This window comes from Squalius cephalus, assembly GCF_949319135.1.
Source record: "Squalius cephalus genome assembly, chromosome: 18".
NCBI classification, from domain to species: Eukaryota; Metazoa; Chordata; class Actinopteri; order Cypriniformes; family Leuciscidae; genus Squalius; species Squalius cephalus.
In genome coordinates, this window is record NC_137139.1 from 27,519,469 (window position 1) to 27,535,277 (window position 15,809).

The window sequence follows — 15,809 nt, forward strand, 5'->3', positions numbered from 1 at the left end:
GATGTTTATTCAGCCAGCGCACATACCTGTATTTTCTTCCTGTTTTCGGTCCAAGTCCATAGTAATCGATTGTCGAGTTCACGCGCGTGATCATAGGTACTAAACCTATGCGTGTGAATTCGACAATCGATTACTATGGACTTCGACCGAAAACAGGATGTAAATACAGGTATGTGCGCTGGCTGAAATAAACATCATTTTTATTATCTTTCACATCTACTGCAGTCAGATTCACCGCGTGTTGACTCTGAAGGAATCACTCACATTGGCTGTGCACTTGTAATGACACATCAAGGATGTTAAGAGGCTAAAAGCAGGTTTAAAACTTGCCCCATTGAAGTCAACAGGGTGCAAATTTTAAAAAGAGGATAACACGGTGTAGGCAACACCGATTTTTGTCGTTGTTCTCTGTACTGACAGCACTCCAAATTTACAAAAAAATGAGCTCAATGTTAAAATTGACCGGAGTTCTCCTTTAACATAGGGGTGTCCAAACTTATGCACCCTGTATTTTAAGGAAGAACATTTATTTATTTACGATACATTATTCATTCACAAAGAAAATCGGTGTCCTTAAAGGTTGGATTTTTGCACATTCTTTTAATTAAGGCATTAAGTTCAATTTCCAAAAGATTATTTTTTATTCCTCTTTTTAGTCAACTTTAGCATGGGTGTCTAAACTTATGCATAGCACTATATATATATATATATATATATATATATATATATATATATATATATATATATATATATATATATATATACACATACATACAGATCAAAAACATTAAGGTTTTTAATGTTTTTGAAAGTATTCTCTTCTTCTCACCAAGGCTGCATTTATTTGATCAAAAATAGAGTAAAGAAAGTAATACTGTGAAATAGTATTACGATTTAAATGAACTGGTTTCTGTTGTAATATATTTTTAAAATGTAGGCTAATTTATTCCTGTGATCAAACTTTCATTATTCACCATCATTACTTTTGACCAGTAGTGTGTATATGTACAGTATATATACTCTGTTGACAGAATGTGGTATTGGTGTAACTAAATAGGGCCAGATGGAAGAGTAGGTATTAAAAAGGATGGGCCATCCCCTCATTCCCTGCTGGGGCAGCTGCATCCTCCCCCTGTGTGCTGCTATTCAGATTCAGGGTCATGTGATCTACACATAATGGCCGTTAATGTAGGCTTGTGTGTTGGATACTAGTCAGTATCTAAGCAACTCCGTCATTCATCGCCTAGCAACGGCTGGAGGATGGGTGGAGGGCACACAGCAAAAATCAGAGTGTTCAATGTACTCTATAGGAGTTCACTGAACACTGGTTTCAGTGTATATATAGGTCCAAGAGTTCAGTGTTCAGTGAACACTGTAAAAAGTGTAAAATATATACTCTCAAAATAGAGTTACATTTGAACACCTGGAGAGTTAAAATGTACTCTTATAACTAGTACTTTTGACACCGTTTCAGTGCTTTTGAACACCTGCAGTGTAAACCTAGAACCTTTGCAGAGCTCATTATTTAACACTTGGAGAGTACAAATGTACTCTAAAGCTGGTACTTTTTTATTTACAGTGTTACAATAGTTTCCAACACCTGCAGTGTAAACCTAGAACCATCAGTAAGTGAAAAATACTCAAAGTCAGTGCTTTTTCCAGTGCAATGTCTGTTTATTTAACAATGTTCATGGATGTTCAAAAACCACAAACTCATACAAACACATGTACAGGAACCACATATTGATAATCTCTATCAAAACCATAAGTAGTTTGGTCTCATTACAGCTTTGAGAATTCTCTGGTTGCTCTGGAATTAAATTAACTACGGGTTCATCAGATACGTCAACTATGACGGGTTCGTTCTCAACTATGACGGGTTCGTTCTCAACTATGACGGGTTTGTTCTCAAATTGATCTAGACTTTTAACGTTATGTTTGTTATAGAGATGTTTTCTAAAGCCTGAAAAAGTCCAAAATCTCTGGTGGCATCCAGTCTGGTCACACATCAATTGACTGACCCAGACTTGCAAACAAAGCATCTGAACATCATAACTCTTTAGTTGAGGAGCTTAGCTCTAAGGTCCTTGACTCTGGGAGTTTCGTGAGAATGATCTACATCAATGTTGTAGATGGTGGTCTGCACAAATGTGTACATGCCATTTAAGGCTTGGTCATAGGAGATGCAGAAAACATAATGTGCTTTGAAAAGTTCATCAAAGGCTGACAGGGAAGACTTGCCCTTGCAGGGAAGGAGATCACCATCCAATGCAATGTAGAACTCGTGGATGTGCTTTCTTGTCGTCCCAACTGCCAGGATGTAGGGCTGCCTCCGCTGGTTTGGACCAGAGTGCTCCTCAAGGCTGCGACATGACTGTAAGATAACAATAAACTGAAATGAATTACACTGAACATCACATTTTGATGGATAAGTCACACTCTGACAGAAACCTTTGATTGCACAGTTAGCTTTCCCATGCAGGATATATTCAGCATGTGATAAGGTAACCAAGGTTTTTGTACCACGGTCACACAAAGAGAGAGAATTAAACAGAGAGGTCATCAATGTTGGTTACCTTATCACATGTCCCAGCAAACTCCAATACGTTGGCAAGACAGACAACTAAAAATAAGATTGAACGAGCACAAGACTGCAGTCAAAAGAGGTGAACCCCACTCTATTCGCTATGCACTTCAAGGAGGCAAAACATAAATTATCAGACTTAAAATTCTGTGAAGGTGACATTGAAAAGAAACAGATCAATAATCTGGGGGAGTTACACAATTGCCTTTTGACAATGGCTATTGCCATTGGAGATCAGGACACACTGACCTTATGAAATTTGACTACATGGTCCACAGCTTCCCGGGTACTGATCTTTACAGCTCCCTTCTTTCCACTTGGAGGTGGTGGCAGTAGGTAGACCAGCAGTAGCAGTGAGGCCATGTCACTATCCCAACCTGAGAAGGCAGAAGCACCTGCTTTAAGCATGATATACATCTGACCAAAACTTTTGATACTACATCAATATTAAAACTCAAAACTCTTTTCAATAACAATACTAGTTATGCAACTAACTTTTTTTTTTTTGATAATCGATTAACCTGTCAATTATTAATCAATTGGTTGGATTAAAAGGCCTTTTTTTTTTTTTTTCTGTAGTTTATCGGGGAAATTTTATTCTGCACAATGCTCTCCTTCAAACATTGTGCAGATTGAAGCCTATGAAAACGATACTAAATTGTTCTTAATCTTCCAGGCAATGTAGCCCTCATTGCTGTCTATGTCAAAAAAGTGTTCCTAAAGACAGTATCAACAAAGATGGAAATGTATAAAAAAAAAATTGTTTTAGCATGAATCAATAGAGATCTTTAGAAAATAAGTGTGAGACTTCTAAAATGCACCAGAACATTATTCATTTGTTTATTAAGATTAACCTTACTTTTAAATATGTACTCACATAGCCTTTTTTGGAGTAGGGATCTTTTAGAGAGGGGAACAGTGTTACTATCCAGGATGTCGCTGAAGACCTCTTCGTCAACCTCTGTTCCACTGTCATCCAGCACATACATGTTTGTCTCAGGGGGTATGCTGAACTTCTCTTTAGCTTTGAATACAGAAAAAACATATGTACTTGCTATTTCTATCTTAATGGGCAAAGCTACAGTAGACTAGCATGGTGCTAAGAATAAAATTTCATATAAACATACATCTAAACCAGTGGTTGCGTAAGACTTTCACATTGCCCTTTATTTTGATGGATATGGTCGTAAAAATTGCACCATAATCTATTTCATATTTTAATTATAAGACATTTAATAGCTTTCGTTTTATTTCCATTTTATTTCCTAAATCCATTTTTCAAGCAGCAATAAAAATAAGAATATATATTAGAATCTTCAATATAAATACAACTTATGTATATTAAATCACTCTTTGGATACTTTTTAAAAAATGTTGTTATTTTTTATATATTTGTTGTCAACTGGTTGAGTTTTTTGTAGATGGTTGGAATAATAATAATGATAATAATGAGTATACAATGCATGAATATCTTCCTTAAATACCTTAAAATATTATTTTAATAAATAAACATTGTTTTAAAAAGGACACGTGAAAAAGAGTGTTTAAGTGTTATCAATAGACTATTTAACTGAATCTAAACATATTCAGCAAACACTGATTTGTTTTATTTATTCTGGTCAGTGGCAGCTCTGTTAGTCTGATTTACACAGTAAGACATGATGCACAGATCTACAGTAGCTATATTGTCATAGAGTTTTTTTTTGTCACGTCCGTTGCTATGGTTATCACGGAACTATTATTTACAGAACTCACTCTGGTAAAAGCATAAAAGCGGTGGTCACTCCCGAAAGTTTAGTCCTCTAAGCATCATGAAAAACTAAACTTTCGATTGGCTACAATGCTGCAGACGTTAAAATTTAAACTTTTGCTTTTGTAAATGGAAACCAGAGTGCCCACACAAACGTGCACGACGGAAAGAACACCCCCCTCCCTCCCTACATTACAATTATATATTGATTCGATGTTAATTAATTTATTAATGTTTTTAAAGAATTCATTCAAATTCATAATTGTATATATTTGTCTCCGATTACCTTTGGAGTGTGTTTCTTACAGAACGGGATGCCTTTCTGTCTGTTGATCGTCGACGCAATCAGTTTTTATTTATCATCTTCTAGCCAGTTATCGATCAAATGAAAGCAAGCAACATTTCTTAATGTAGATGTTTGCGCGCCAGGCGAATAGGCTGCACGAGGCGCCAAATACATGGAATTACGCGAGACGTGCTTCGTAACAGAGGATGCCTCGCGAAAAATAAAAAATAACGATTGTCAGCCAGTTTTATTTATATTTATAGTTACATCTGACGTCATGAAAAAATAAATTAAAATCAAGCATTTTCACTGCTAAAAAAAAAAATCAGTCAATGACGGAAAATATTCGGTTAACACGACTGATCTAAACTTCAATTATAAAGAGAAGAATGATATTAACATTAACTTACCCTCCCTGAGAAATGCTGGATATGATGCTTCATTGAGTTTGATGTAACTTACTTCTTTCCTTGCCAAGGACCTTGGTAACTTACTGCACTTTGAAAAGCATTGCTGTAGTTTTCCTCACATGTTACTACAACATAAAAATGCAATTGGTTTATTGAACACGCACAATACCAAATGTAGTGCAAATAAAGTCAGACTCAATCATTTCAGACGGGAATCTGTAACGTTAACGTTAGCTTTCAAGGCTAGCTAACGTTAGTCAATTTTGCCTGCACAAGGCCCGAGATAGGGAGCGGCAGCACAAATGAATGCTGCATTTTCATTTTTAAATTTCATTTAATGGTTGATCATTTGATTAACGTTACCACACAAAAAAACAGTTTTACCAGATTTAACACTGGCAATTACTTTAGCTACCAATGTATAGTAAGTTAGCTAAGTTAGTTAAACTAAATTACCAGACGTCACACCACTTCTACATTAGCGTTTTTAGTGTTTTAGTTATGAGAATTAAAACAAGAAGACAAACAGGAATATTCGGCATGATTCACTTGGTGGTTTCTTACCTGCAGTCCTGCGAAATCAAAATGTCGACGACGTCTTCGGATGTCAGTTGGAAAGAAACTGGTGTCGAGGCTGCATGCATCTTGATTCAACCAATGACAACGCGTAGTCGATCTGATGACGTATCGAAACCTAAACTCATGCGGACGGTACAGCAACAGATTGACTCTCAAAGAGTTCATCATCCCACCATTTACACTACAACAGCTCCACATCAACACTGAACCAACACACAACACTTGAGAGAGTTTATGGTGAAACCTGACAAGTGTACTTTAAGCCCAGTTTACTCCAAAGTGTATAAATTATACTCTGGTCATCAAAACTCTGGGATTTTAACACTCTGACATTTGCTGTGCATGGGGGGTTGGGTGTCCTAGTCCCATCATGGCCTATATTCCTAACATCTATGCTGGGTCATTTCATCCCATAGCTATTTATGACTCAACATTTTTAAGAAAATATTCAAATGCATTTGTATTCCTTTCTGAAGAGGAATAGTGAAGGAGATGCTGAATAAAGGCTGCTGATTTTCATAAACTATGAACTATTATTTCTTGAGGTAGTGTGTGTTTGCTACATTCTGTAAATCCTTTATATTTACAAGCCTTACAACTTCCCTTTTCACCCCAGGTTATCATATAGTAATTTCAGCCCATTTCTTCTTTTAATTTGCTAAATTGCACCTTGGATATGCTATATACAAAAGTCCCTATTTTAGTTCCTTTTCTAAGCACAATTTAAAGAATGGGAAAAGAATATGTGATAACTAAGTCCAAAATTTACCCCAGGCTAATCTCTTAAAAGGGGCAGAAGGTGTCAAAGAGAACAGATGGAGAATAGGTTGATCAAGTTACACAAAGTTGCTTGTACATAAAGGTTTACGTATACAAGGTGTTCGTCTAAAATTATTACTAATGTAATATGATACAAGTGTTTTAGAGTCATTAAAAGCATAATGGGAGGGGTAAGGGAGAACAACTAAACTTGATACAAATTTTAATATCATAATTTCACCTTTTTTTCTTTCTAGCAGCTGAATACAACAGCGTTCCTGATACGTGATTGTTGAATTGAAACAAAATCGTTGATTCCTGCACAATCATGTCTTGGATTAAAACGTTATTTAGTATTTCAGATGTGTATTGGGTGAGGTTCTGGGAGGTGTTTCACTAAGCCTAATCTTTCTGACAACCAATAGAAATTAGTCTAGCCTTCTGAACTTGGCAGAACTCATCGCGTCTGACCAATCAAATGTGAGAAACGTAGTCGCCAGGACAACACGTATATAAAGTGAGGTCAGTCCGTTATAACGTTATTATTCTTACATCGACCCCTCGCTGTCGAACTGTAAGATCTCTCCGTTGAGAATCTTTCTCGCCCGGCCAAGCAACACTTCCAGAAACAATGGTGAGCACAATTTCATATACTTCATATTGCTTATTATAGAAAAAAAATATTTCCATTCAATGTATTTACTGTGTATTATGCGTATAATATTTCGGGCATAAAATAGAATATGGAACAAGAAAATACACCTTTATACGTATTCTGCAAAAAAGCGGTAGGCTACATTCTCAAAAAATTATTTAGAAAATAATGTATTTAAATGTTTTTTTTTTTATTAAGCTAATGTATGTATTTAAATGTGTGCATTTTACGTGTAGTCATTGATGCATTAATAACCTAAGAAAGAATGTGAAAAATATGAGAGGTTTTATTAGGGGTGTGATGCAGGCTAGAACGAGACAACAAAGAGAACAGAGCCGCATAAATGATCTGGGTGTAGCCGTCTCCTCCATACTGTCCGGTATGGTGTCATTTTGAATCATGGACAAAAAAAAGAGATGCAGCGCCTCCCAAAGGATATGGTCGTTGGTCAGTTATTTATTTGAATCATATGTCCTATTAAGAATATAATTGAAAAAAGTTTATTCGAGGGACGAGTAGCGCGATTAAATTTAAAGTGATAGTTCACCCAAAAATGAAAATGATGTCATCATATACTCACCCTCAAGTTGTTCCAAACCTGGGTGTATGAATTTATTTTTTAACCAAATATTTGATGGGCCCCATTGACCTCCGAGTCAATGGGGTCCATCAACTGTTTGGTTATCGACACTCTTCAAAATATCTTCTTTTGTGTTGAGCAGAAGAAAGTAATTTATACAGGTTTGGAACATCTTGAGGGTGAGTAAATGATGACACAATTTTCATTTTTGGGTGAACTATGCCTTCAATTATTCTCAGAAATCGTATCACATTTCAGGGCTGTTGGTGAGGCTGTTAAATATTCATGGTGATGTAGGCAGCATCACTAATGCAGCTGATGGACATTACCAGTAAACCAGCAGTTGTGGTGTAATGTGATCTCATGATATCTAACATGATATCTCACTGGGATACGACTACACAGAAACAAGATATACAGGCTGTAGCCTTTAGAAGTGTAGATGTGAGATGAAATAAATAAAGCTTCGCTTCACAAGAGAGTGATATTTACATGTTTTTTTCTTTAGTTAGATTTTAAACTTTGCACTTTCCTTCACAGCGTGAGTGCATCTCGATCCACGTTGGTCAAGCTGGAGTCCAGATTGGCAATGCCTGCTGGGAACTCTATTGTCTTGAGCATGGCATCCAGCCGGATGGACAGATGCCCAGTGATAAGACCATCGGAGGAGGCGATGACTCTTTCAACACCTTCTTCAGTGAGACTGGAGCTGGAAAGCACGTCCCCAGGGCTGTGTTTGTAGACCTGGAGCCCACTGTCATTGGTAAGAGGATGGGACTCCATTTTATCTGTGATATTGTGTGTGTCAGAGTACACAGTTTACTAAAGATATACTCATGACCTATCTATCCAGATGAGGTGCGCACTGGGACATACCGTCAGCTGTTCCACCCTGAGCAGCTCATCACAGGAAAGGAAGATGCAGCCAATAACTACGCTCGTGGTCACTACACTATTGGAAAAGAAATCATTGACCTGGTGCTGGACAGGATTCGCAAACTGGTAGGTAGTTGTAAATAAACAAACATAAAATTAATTATATATTATATTGGGTTACTGACCAACAGGTTTTCTTTTTAGGCTGACCAGTGCACAGGCCTCCAGGGTTTCCTGGTGTTCCACAGCTTTGGTGGTGGAACCGGTTCTGGCTTCACCTCTCTGTTGATGGAGCGTCTGTCTGTGGACTATGGCAAGAAGTCCAAGCTTGAGTTCTCCATCTACCCTGCTCCTCAGGTCTCCACCGCTGTGGTAGAGCCTTACAACGCCATCCTGACCACCCACACCACCCTAGAGCACTCTGACTGTGCCTTCATGGTAGACAATGAGGCCATTTATGATATCTGCCGTAGGAACCTCGACATTGAGCGTCCTACTTACACTAACCTCAACAGGCTCATTGGGCAGATTGTGTCCTCCATCACAGCCTCCCTCAGGTTTGATGGTGCCCTCAATGTCGATCTGACCGAGTTCCAGACCAACTTGGTGCCTTATCCTCGTATCCACTTCCCTCTGGCTACCTACGCCCCAGTGATCTCCGCAGAGAAGGCTTATCATGAGCAACTCTCTGTGTCTGAGATCACTAATGCTTGCTTCGAGCCGGCCAATCAGATGGTGAAGTGTGACCCACGTCACGGCAAGTACATGGCTTGCTGCCTGCTGTACCGTGGTGACGTTGTGCCCAAAGATGTGAACGCTGCAATCGCCACCATCAAGACCAAGCGCACCATCCAGTTTGTGGACTGGTGTCCCACTGGTTTCAAGGTTGGCATCAACTACCAGCCTCCCACTGTGGTTCCAGGAGGTGATCTGGCTAAAGTGCAGAGGGCCGTGTGCATGCTGAGCAACACAACAGCTATTGCTGAGGCCTGGGCTCGTCTGGATCATAAGTTCGATCTGATGTACGCCAAGCGTGCCTTTGTGCACTGGTATGTGGGTGAGGGTATGGAGGAGGGCGAGTTCTCAGAGGCCAGAGAGGACATGGCTGCCCTGGAGAAAGATTACGAGGAGGTCGGTGTCGACTCCATCGAGGGTGAAGGAGAGGAAGAGGGCGAGGAGTATTAAAATTACAGAAAGAAGTGTGACATCTAGGAACCATGAAATGGAAACATTTAATGAAATGAAGATTAAATGAAAATTAAACCTCACAACCAATAAAAATCTTGTTGTTACAGTTCTTTTGGACATCTGAAATAAACCTTCTTTAAAACTAATTAAAGGGTGTCTTGTGTTAAATTGTTGTGTATAATTATATGAATAATGTATAATATAGCAATGGTAGTGTTTTAAAGATCAACCAAACAGGTGAAGTATAACTATTATTAAAATGTATAAAACGTTTTGAAAAAAAGTGGGAAAGCATGCTTAAGTTCAACCATTTTTCAACATGACATTTAATCAGTAGCGGCTCCTGGCCTTAAATTTCGGTAGGATAGATTCTGGGTCTTGGTGCTAGTTTATGATAAACATTTTGTAAGCTTTATATTCTAATCGCTGAACACATCAGACACACTTTTGGAAGAATTCAAGAATAAACAAACTATTTCTCCTAACTTACCATCCAAAAAGTAACATCCATGGCTGCCAACTCACGCTTTGCGCACTTATATGCTCTCACACATCCATTTTCCTACACAGAGAAAAATAGCGAAGCAAAGAGGAAACTTACACCGACAGACAAGACAGAGCAGGTTACTTTTGATATTAAATAAATTCTCAGCTCTCAGATTCTGTCAATTTTATTACGAACTTCAAACAATAGACCTAAATACCGTTTTGGCGCTTGTAAATGTGACATGACAGATCGCCGTAGCGCCTCAGTTCAAGCGGCTCGTGAACCGATCATCTCTTACTCTTTAGTTAATAGTAAATAAACACGAATGAACAATAGGTATGTTAAAAGATATGGTATAACTTACCGAAATGTATATGCCTCATAAATACAGTAGGCTAATATCGATCAATCAGTGTTTTTCAACCTTGCAAGAAGTCAATAAAACAGCTAGAGAACAGTATAGTTACAGTTACCTCAGGAAAGCCATTTAATGACCATAGCACGTTAGTTGGCTAGAAAAATAGCTATAGAGAGGAGAATTTTGCTAAATATGTGCACTAGCCTATATTACATATTTATTATATTTTTACTTAAGCTATATCATTAAATATTATAACGTTGTTGTTATTATAATAAAAAACGCATTATATTTAATTTGAGTTGTTATTTTTAACCTTTAATAATAATACCAGCTGACAGGGATCTCTGTATATTAACAGCATTTGGTGATTTTTTTTTTCTTGAGAAAAAATAACATGTATCAGCTAATAATTATCCAAATGAATCGATATTGAATCAAGATCGAAATCAAATCACAAGAATTGAATTAATTGCATTGAAATCGTGACATTTATGTCAAGCCTTAATAACAGTAGCCCCGTCATTGTACCATGTAAACATTAACATGTTGTCACTAAACCTAATAAAAATAAGTTTAGTTACCAAATGTTTTGACAACCACAATACACTTATTGTGATGCAAGGTTTTTTTTTAGTTTTTTTTTTTACATCCTCCCCAATCCACCCCTTTCCATAATTCTTACTCTAAGCTAAACTCAAAAGTTGGCAGCCCTGCATGAACACAACATGTAGAGCAGCATTAGCCTAGGCAATAACATTCTGAACATTACTGCAGTAAATTACAATAATTTTAATGGAATACTTTTTTGACTATTGTAACTATTTTTATTCTTTATGATCCGGTTTTAAAACAGATCAGATCTCTTCTCTGCAGCAACATGTCCGTGAGAACAATTCAGTCTGTGTAACTATGTGGGCAGTGCAGATATAATATTACATTTCATGCAAATGCCATCATTGTGTGGTATTCTGATGATTACATATACTTATCATAAAATGAAGGGAAAAAAACTGGGTGTATTTTACTCATGAAAATTAAAACCATTATCCGAATTACTGAGACAGTTTACTCATGCCAAGTCTATGATTAATGATATAAACGCTGCCTTTTTTTTAATGGCAGGTAATTGTATGCAAATAATAATCAATGCACTTATTGTCAAAGACTTGCTTAACTGGTAAGTTAATGAAAAATACATGCAAAATACAGCCATCTATGCCCATAATTGTGTACAGTGCTACACACCCTATTTTAAACAAAACAAAAAACAATCAAAGACAAAATAATGTTAATTTTCTTTAATTTTTTTAAAAGGTCCCTTTTATGACCAACATTCATCATTACACACCGGTTCGTACCGCCTCGGCTTCAACATTCTAAAACAAACGTTATTGTTCAGTAGTTAGAATCAGCCAATGGGGTGTCACTGATTCTCAACCGAACCAATGGGAATGTGACAGGAAGCGAAACGTCTCCTCGCGCTCGCTCCGCCTTGTGACGACTGACAGAAAAAGTATAAATAATCCCACCCCGCATTTTCCAAACACTTCATTCTCTCACCAGACTCATAAAGGTCAACCTGTGAGAGCGTTAATAACAGAAAAAAAAACAAAAAAACTACGGTTTTCTATCTCCTCTTTTTTTTTTTTTAAAGCGAAATATTCATTTTTAAAAATGGTGAGTATAAAGCTGTTTTTAAATTGTGTAATTTATAAAAGAGGTATTGTTATTTATCATTAATATTGGGTGTTTTATCTGTGTAACGGTTCTTTTACTGTGCATTTAAAATTATGGATTATTATTTTAACATTTAGGTGATATACTTTGGTTCTGATTTTTTTTTAAAGCATCAAACATAACCTACGAAATAATATTGGTTTCATTTAGGTAACGTTATTTGGACTCGCGGTTAATTAATTAATAATAATTTTTTATTTATTTATTTTTTACTTTTTTTTTAACATGTTTAACTGATTGAATGCCAAGGAAATCGGTTAAAATATATATTTGTGACAGAAACGTGACGTCCATGAAGCTTGGTATAATTTGGTGCACAATTCAATAAAAAAATTGCCGTTTTCTACCTTGAAATGACATATAAAAACGCAAATCTCATTATCAAGGTCGCTGTAAAGGGGTAAGAGGATTTACTGACGTGTAACGTTAAAGTGAAACATCCTCCTTTTGTTCTGATGATTCTGCACAGTCACTTCTTTAGCAGTGTGGTACCGCCGGCACAGGAAGTGAGTCAGGAGGACCACGTGCGTTCAATGAAACTTCCAGTGCTCTTGTGTCAAGAAGTTTAAGCCATAATAAGTTCCTCATGGTTATGCTTAGTGGCCATCTGGTTCATGCGCATGACCAGCCTAAAACAGAGAGGTGTTTAACCCAATTTAGATTTGTCTATGTTAAAATTGTATACAATATACAAGGCTTGAATGCCCTTCCATTACTAAAATTAACGTTGTAGCTTGGTTTGAGTGCTGTTTTACATTGTGTGTGCTTTAAATTCCATTTAAAGTGTTGTACTTCTAATATACTTTAAAATTTGATGATGTAATTTTAAAGGAATGCAGGCTACACTATAATAAAACAAAGCCAACCGGCCCCCCTTCTTTGAAACAAGGGCTGGTCTGTTACATCAGCTGTTTGTGTGGTCAGGGGTTTGTGCAACCATAGCAGATTCTGATTCGCAGCGGAGGCATTTTCTATCAGTGCTTCTTCAATGCAGTACTTTAAAAAAAAAAAAATGCTTGGGTATACAAATATTCCATTCCTGTATATGTTAACTTGCGCATCATCAAAGAGCCTTTTGTTTGTTTTACGAACTACTAAAAGTGGTTTTAATTTGTGAAGATGCGCAACTGAATGGTTAAATCATTACTTGCAATTAAAGAATGTTGACTTAAGGTGTGTAATGTCTATAAATCTATCTCCTCTCTTCACAGCGCGAGTGCATCTCCGTTCACGTTGGTCAAGCTGGAGTCCAGATTGGCAATGCCTGCTGGGAACTCTATTGTCTTGAGCATGGCATCCAGCCGGATGGACAGATGCCCAGTGATAAGACCATCGGAGGAGGCGATGACTCTTTCAACACCTTCTTCAGTGAGACTGGAGCTGGAAAGCACGTCCCCAGGGCTGTGTTTGTAGACCTGGAGCCCACTGTCATTGGTATGAAGAGGATGTATTAATTTTTTATAATATTTTCTACCATTATGTTTAGTTCTCTAAATATTTACTCATGATCTATCTGTCCAGATGAGGTGCGCTCTGGGACATACCGTCAGCTGTTCCACCCTGAGCAGCTCATCACAGGAAAGGAAGATGCAGCCAATAACTACGCTCGTGGTCACTACACCATTGGCAAAGAGCTCATTGATCTTGTTTTGGACAGAATTCGCAAACTGGTGAGTCATTCAATTATCTTCAAAGGCATTGTAATTTAATTGTGTTGAATTATGTTTAATTAAAATAATGCTTGATTGCACTTTTTAACATGAATCATGTCTTTCAGGCTGACCAGTGCACAGGCCTCCAGGGTTTCCTGGTGTTCCACAGCTTTGGTGGTGGAACCGGTTCTGGCTTCACCTCTCTCTTGATGGAGCGTCTGTCTGTGGACTATGGCAAGAAGTCCAAGCTTGAGTTCTCCATCTACCCTGCTCCTCAGGTCTCCACCGCTGTGGTAGAGCCTTACAACGCCATCCTGACCACCCACACCACCCTAGAGCACTCTGACTGTGCCTTCATGGTAGACAATGAGGCCATTTATGATATCTGCCGTAGGAACCTCGACATTGAGCGTCCTACTTACACTAACCTCAACAGGCTGATCAGTCAAATCGTGTCCTCCATCACAGCCTCCCTCAGGTTTGATGGTGCCCTCAATGTCGATCTCACCGAGTTCCAGACCAACTTGGTGCCTTATCCTCGTATCCACTTCCCTCTGGCTACCTACGCCCCAGTGATCTCCGCAGAGAAGGCTTACCATGAGCAACTCTCTGTGTCTGAGATCACTAATGCTTGCTTCGAGCCGGCCAATCAGATGGTGAAGTGTGACCCACGTCACGGCAAGTACATGGCTTGCTGCCTGCTGTACCGTGGTGACGTTGTGCCCAAAGATGTGAACGCTGCAATCGCCACCATCAAGACCAAGCGCTCCATCCAGTTTGTGGACTGGTGTCCCACTGGTTTCAAGGTTGGCATCAACTACCAGCCTCCCACTGTGGTTCCAGGAGGTGATCTGGCTAAAGTGCAGAGGGCCGTGTGCATGCTGAGCAACACAACAGCTATTGCTGAGGCCTGGGCTCGTCTGGATCATAAGTTCGATCTGATGTACGCCAAGCGTGCCTTTGTGCACTGGTATGTGGGTGAGGGTATGGAGGAGGGCGAGTTCTCAGAGGCCAGAGAGGACATGGCTGCCCTGGAGAAAGATTACGAAGAGGTCGGAGCTGAGAGTGTGGACGGAGAAGATGAGGAGGGAGAAGAATATTAGAAATGCTTTTCACTTCCACTGCCTGTTCTGTTTCTTGTCCATTGTAATTTTTATGTTTCCTTTTTCTTCACTTTCCAGCTGTCAACTGGCTAAAAGGTCAATGTGACAAGCAGGGCGGGGTCGAGGGCCATGAGAGAACGGCGCAAGGCCGGTGGTGTGATTGATGATGAGCAACACCTGCGCGTTGTACCGTCTCATTCTCTCTCGACCCCGCCCTGCTTGTCACAGTCAATCTTGCATAATTATTATGCTCTTGAAAGAAATAAAAGGTTGTAATATTTACATGCTCTCCTGTTTTCATTACTGTCTAATGACCCTATACACTTTATACCCATCTTGGGGATGCATCTTTGTTGCATTGATTTGATTTTAGGTCAATTTAACACCACAGGCTAAGTGAGTTGATTTCTATTAATACAACATCATACAGTTATTTTTTTTTAATAGTCATTTGTAATTTTGAGTGTAGTATGATCTATCTGCTTTGTTTTGAAGGCAGAGGGCAGTATTGCTGTACAAATGGCAGTTCTAATGTGTTGAACAGTGCAGCAGAGTAATTAAATATGAATTGACCAATCTGTCTTGTAAGCTTTCTATTGCTTCTGCAAATGCTCAAGTGTTGACGACTTACCACTTTATCTGAGTGAAATATTCTTTCATGTTCCTGAGTAAATGGTGTTAGAAGAGGCCTGTCAACCACTCTAATCTAAAATTGGGCCTGGCATTCAGACCCTGTCAGGGGAGAATATGTCAAGCTGGTGGACAGGTGGAGTTTAAATATATGTTCTTTGTTCCCACTTGC

At 38.4% G+C, this 15,809-nt stretch overlaps 3 protein-coding genes across 5 annotated transcripts; 2 read left to right on the top strand and 1 right to left on the bottom strand.

The window, feature by feature from the left end:
• Positions 1 to 1,658: 1,658 nt before the first annotated feature.
• On the bottom strand, positions 1,659 to 5,682 carry LOC307146345 (uncharacterized protein). Of its 3 annotated transcripts, XM_079850246.1 has the most exons (5): positions 5,595 to 5,682; positions 5,031 to 5,155; positions 3,462 to 3,608; positions 2,834 to 2,961; positions 1,659 to 2,374 (listed from the first exon to the last, which is right to left on the bottom strand). In XM_079850246.1, the coding sequence occupies exons 3-5, from the start codon at positions 3,571 to 3,573 to the stop codon at positions 2,060 to 2,062; spliced, it is 555 nt and encodes a 184-aa protein (XP_079706372.1). In that variant the 5' UTR covers positions 3,574 to 3,608; positions 5,031 to 5,155; positions 5,595 to 5,682; the 3' UTR covers positions 1,659 to 2,059. The 3 variants fall into 3 exon arrangements, 2 of the variants coding, with proteins under 2 accessions (XP_079706372.1, XP_079706373.1); XR_013819086.1 differs by lacking the exon at positions 5,595 to 5,682 and having other exon boundaries at positions 1,783 to 1,865; positions 5,031 to 5,232; XM_079850247.1 differs by lacking the exon at positions 5,595 to 5,682 and having other exon boundaries at positions 2,051 to 2,356; positions 5,031 to 5,234.
• A 1,154-nt stretch (positions 5,683 to 6,836) lies between these two features.
• On the top strand, positions 6,837 to 9,812 carry LOC307145892 (tubulin alpha-1A chain-like). Its single transcript, XM_079849527.1, has 4 exons — positions 6,837 to 7,002; positions 8,144 to 8,366; positions 8,457 to 8,605; positions 8,684 to 9,812. Exons 1-4 carry the CDS (start codon positions 7,000 to 7,002, stop codon positions 9,662 to 9,664), a joined length of 1,356 nt encoding a protein of 451 aa, XP_079705653.1. The 5' UTR covers positions 6,837 to 6,999; the 3' UTR covers positions 9,665 to 9,812.
• Positions 9,813 to 12,066: 2,254 nt separating this feature from the next.
• Positions 12,067 to 15,427, top strand: LOC307146257 (tubulin alpha chain-like). Its single transcript, XM_079850156.1, has 4 exons — positions 12,067 to 12,192; positions 13,464 to 13,686; positions 13,774 to 13,922; positions 14,030 to 15,427. The coding sequence occupies exons 1-4, from the start codon at positions 12,190 to 12,192 to the stop codon at positions 15,005 to 15,007; spliced, it is 1,353 nt and encodes a 450-aa protein (XP_079706282.1). The 5' UTR covers positions 12,067 to 12,189; the 3' UTR covers positions 15,008 to 15,427.
• Positions 15,428 to 15,809: the final 382 nt, after the last annotated feature.

Bases quoted from the DNA above. Each gene is read 5' to 3' on its own strand.
- LOC307146345 (XM_079850246.1), bottom strand. From the start codon at position 3,573: ATGTATGTGCTGGATGACAGTGGAACAGAGGTTGACGAAGAGGTCTTC. The intron at 2,962-3,461 runs GTGAGTACATAT...CTGCCTTCTCAG, and splicing joins CCTACTCCAAAAAAGGCTAT to GTTGGGATAGTGACATGGCC. The intron at 2,375-2,833 runs GTCAGTGTGTCC...GTTATCTTACAG, and splicing joins ATGTAGTCAAATTTCATAAG to TCATGTCGCAGCCTTGAGGA.
- LOC307145892 (XM_079849527.1), top strand. The intron at 8,367-8,456 runs GTAAGAGGATGG...CTATCTATCCAG, and splicing joins CCTGGAGCCCACTGTCATTG to ATGAGGTGCGCACTGGGACA. The intron at 8,606-8,683 runs GTAGGTAGTTGT...TTTTCTTTTTAG, and splicing joins TGGACAGGATTCGCAAACTG to GCTGACCAGTGCACAGGCCT.
- LOC307146257 (XM_079850156.1), top strand. The intron at 13,687-13,773 runs GTATGAAGAGGA...CTATCTGTCCAG, and splicing joins CCTGGAGCCCACTGTCATTG to ATGAGGTGCGCTCTGGGACA. The intron at 13,923-14,029 runs GTGAGTCATTCA...CATGTCTTTCAG, and splicing joins TGGACAGAATTCGCAAACTG to GCTGACCAGTGCACAGGCCT.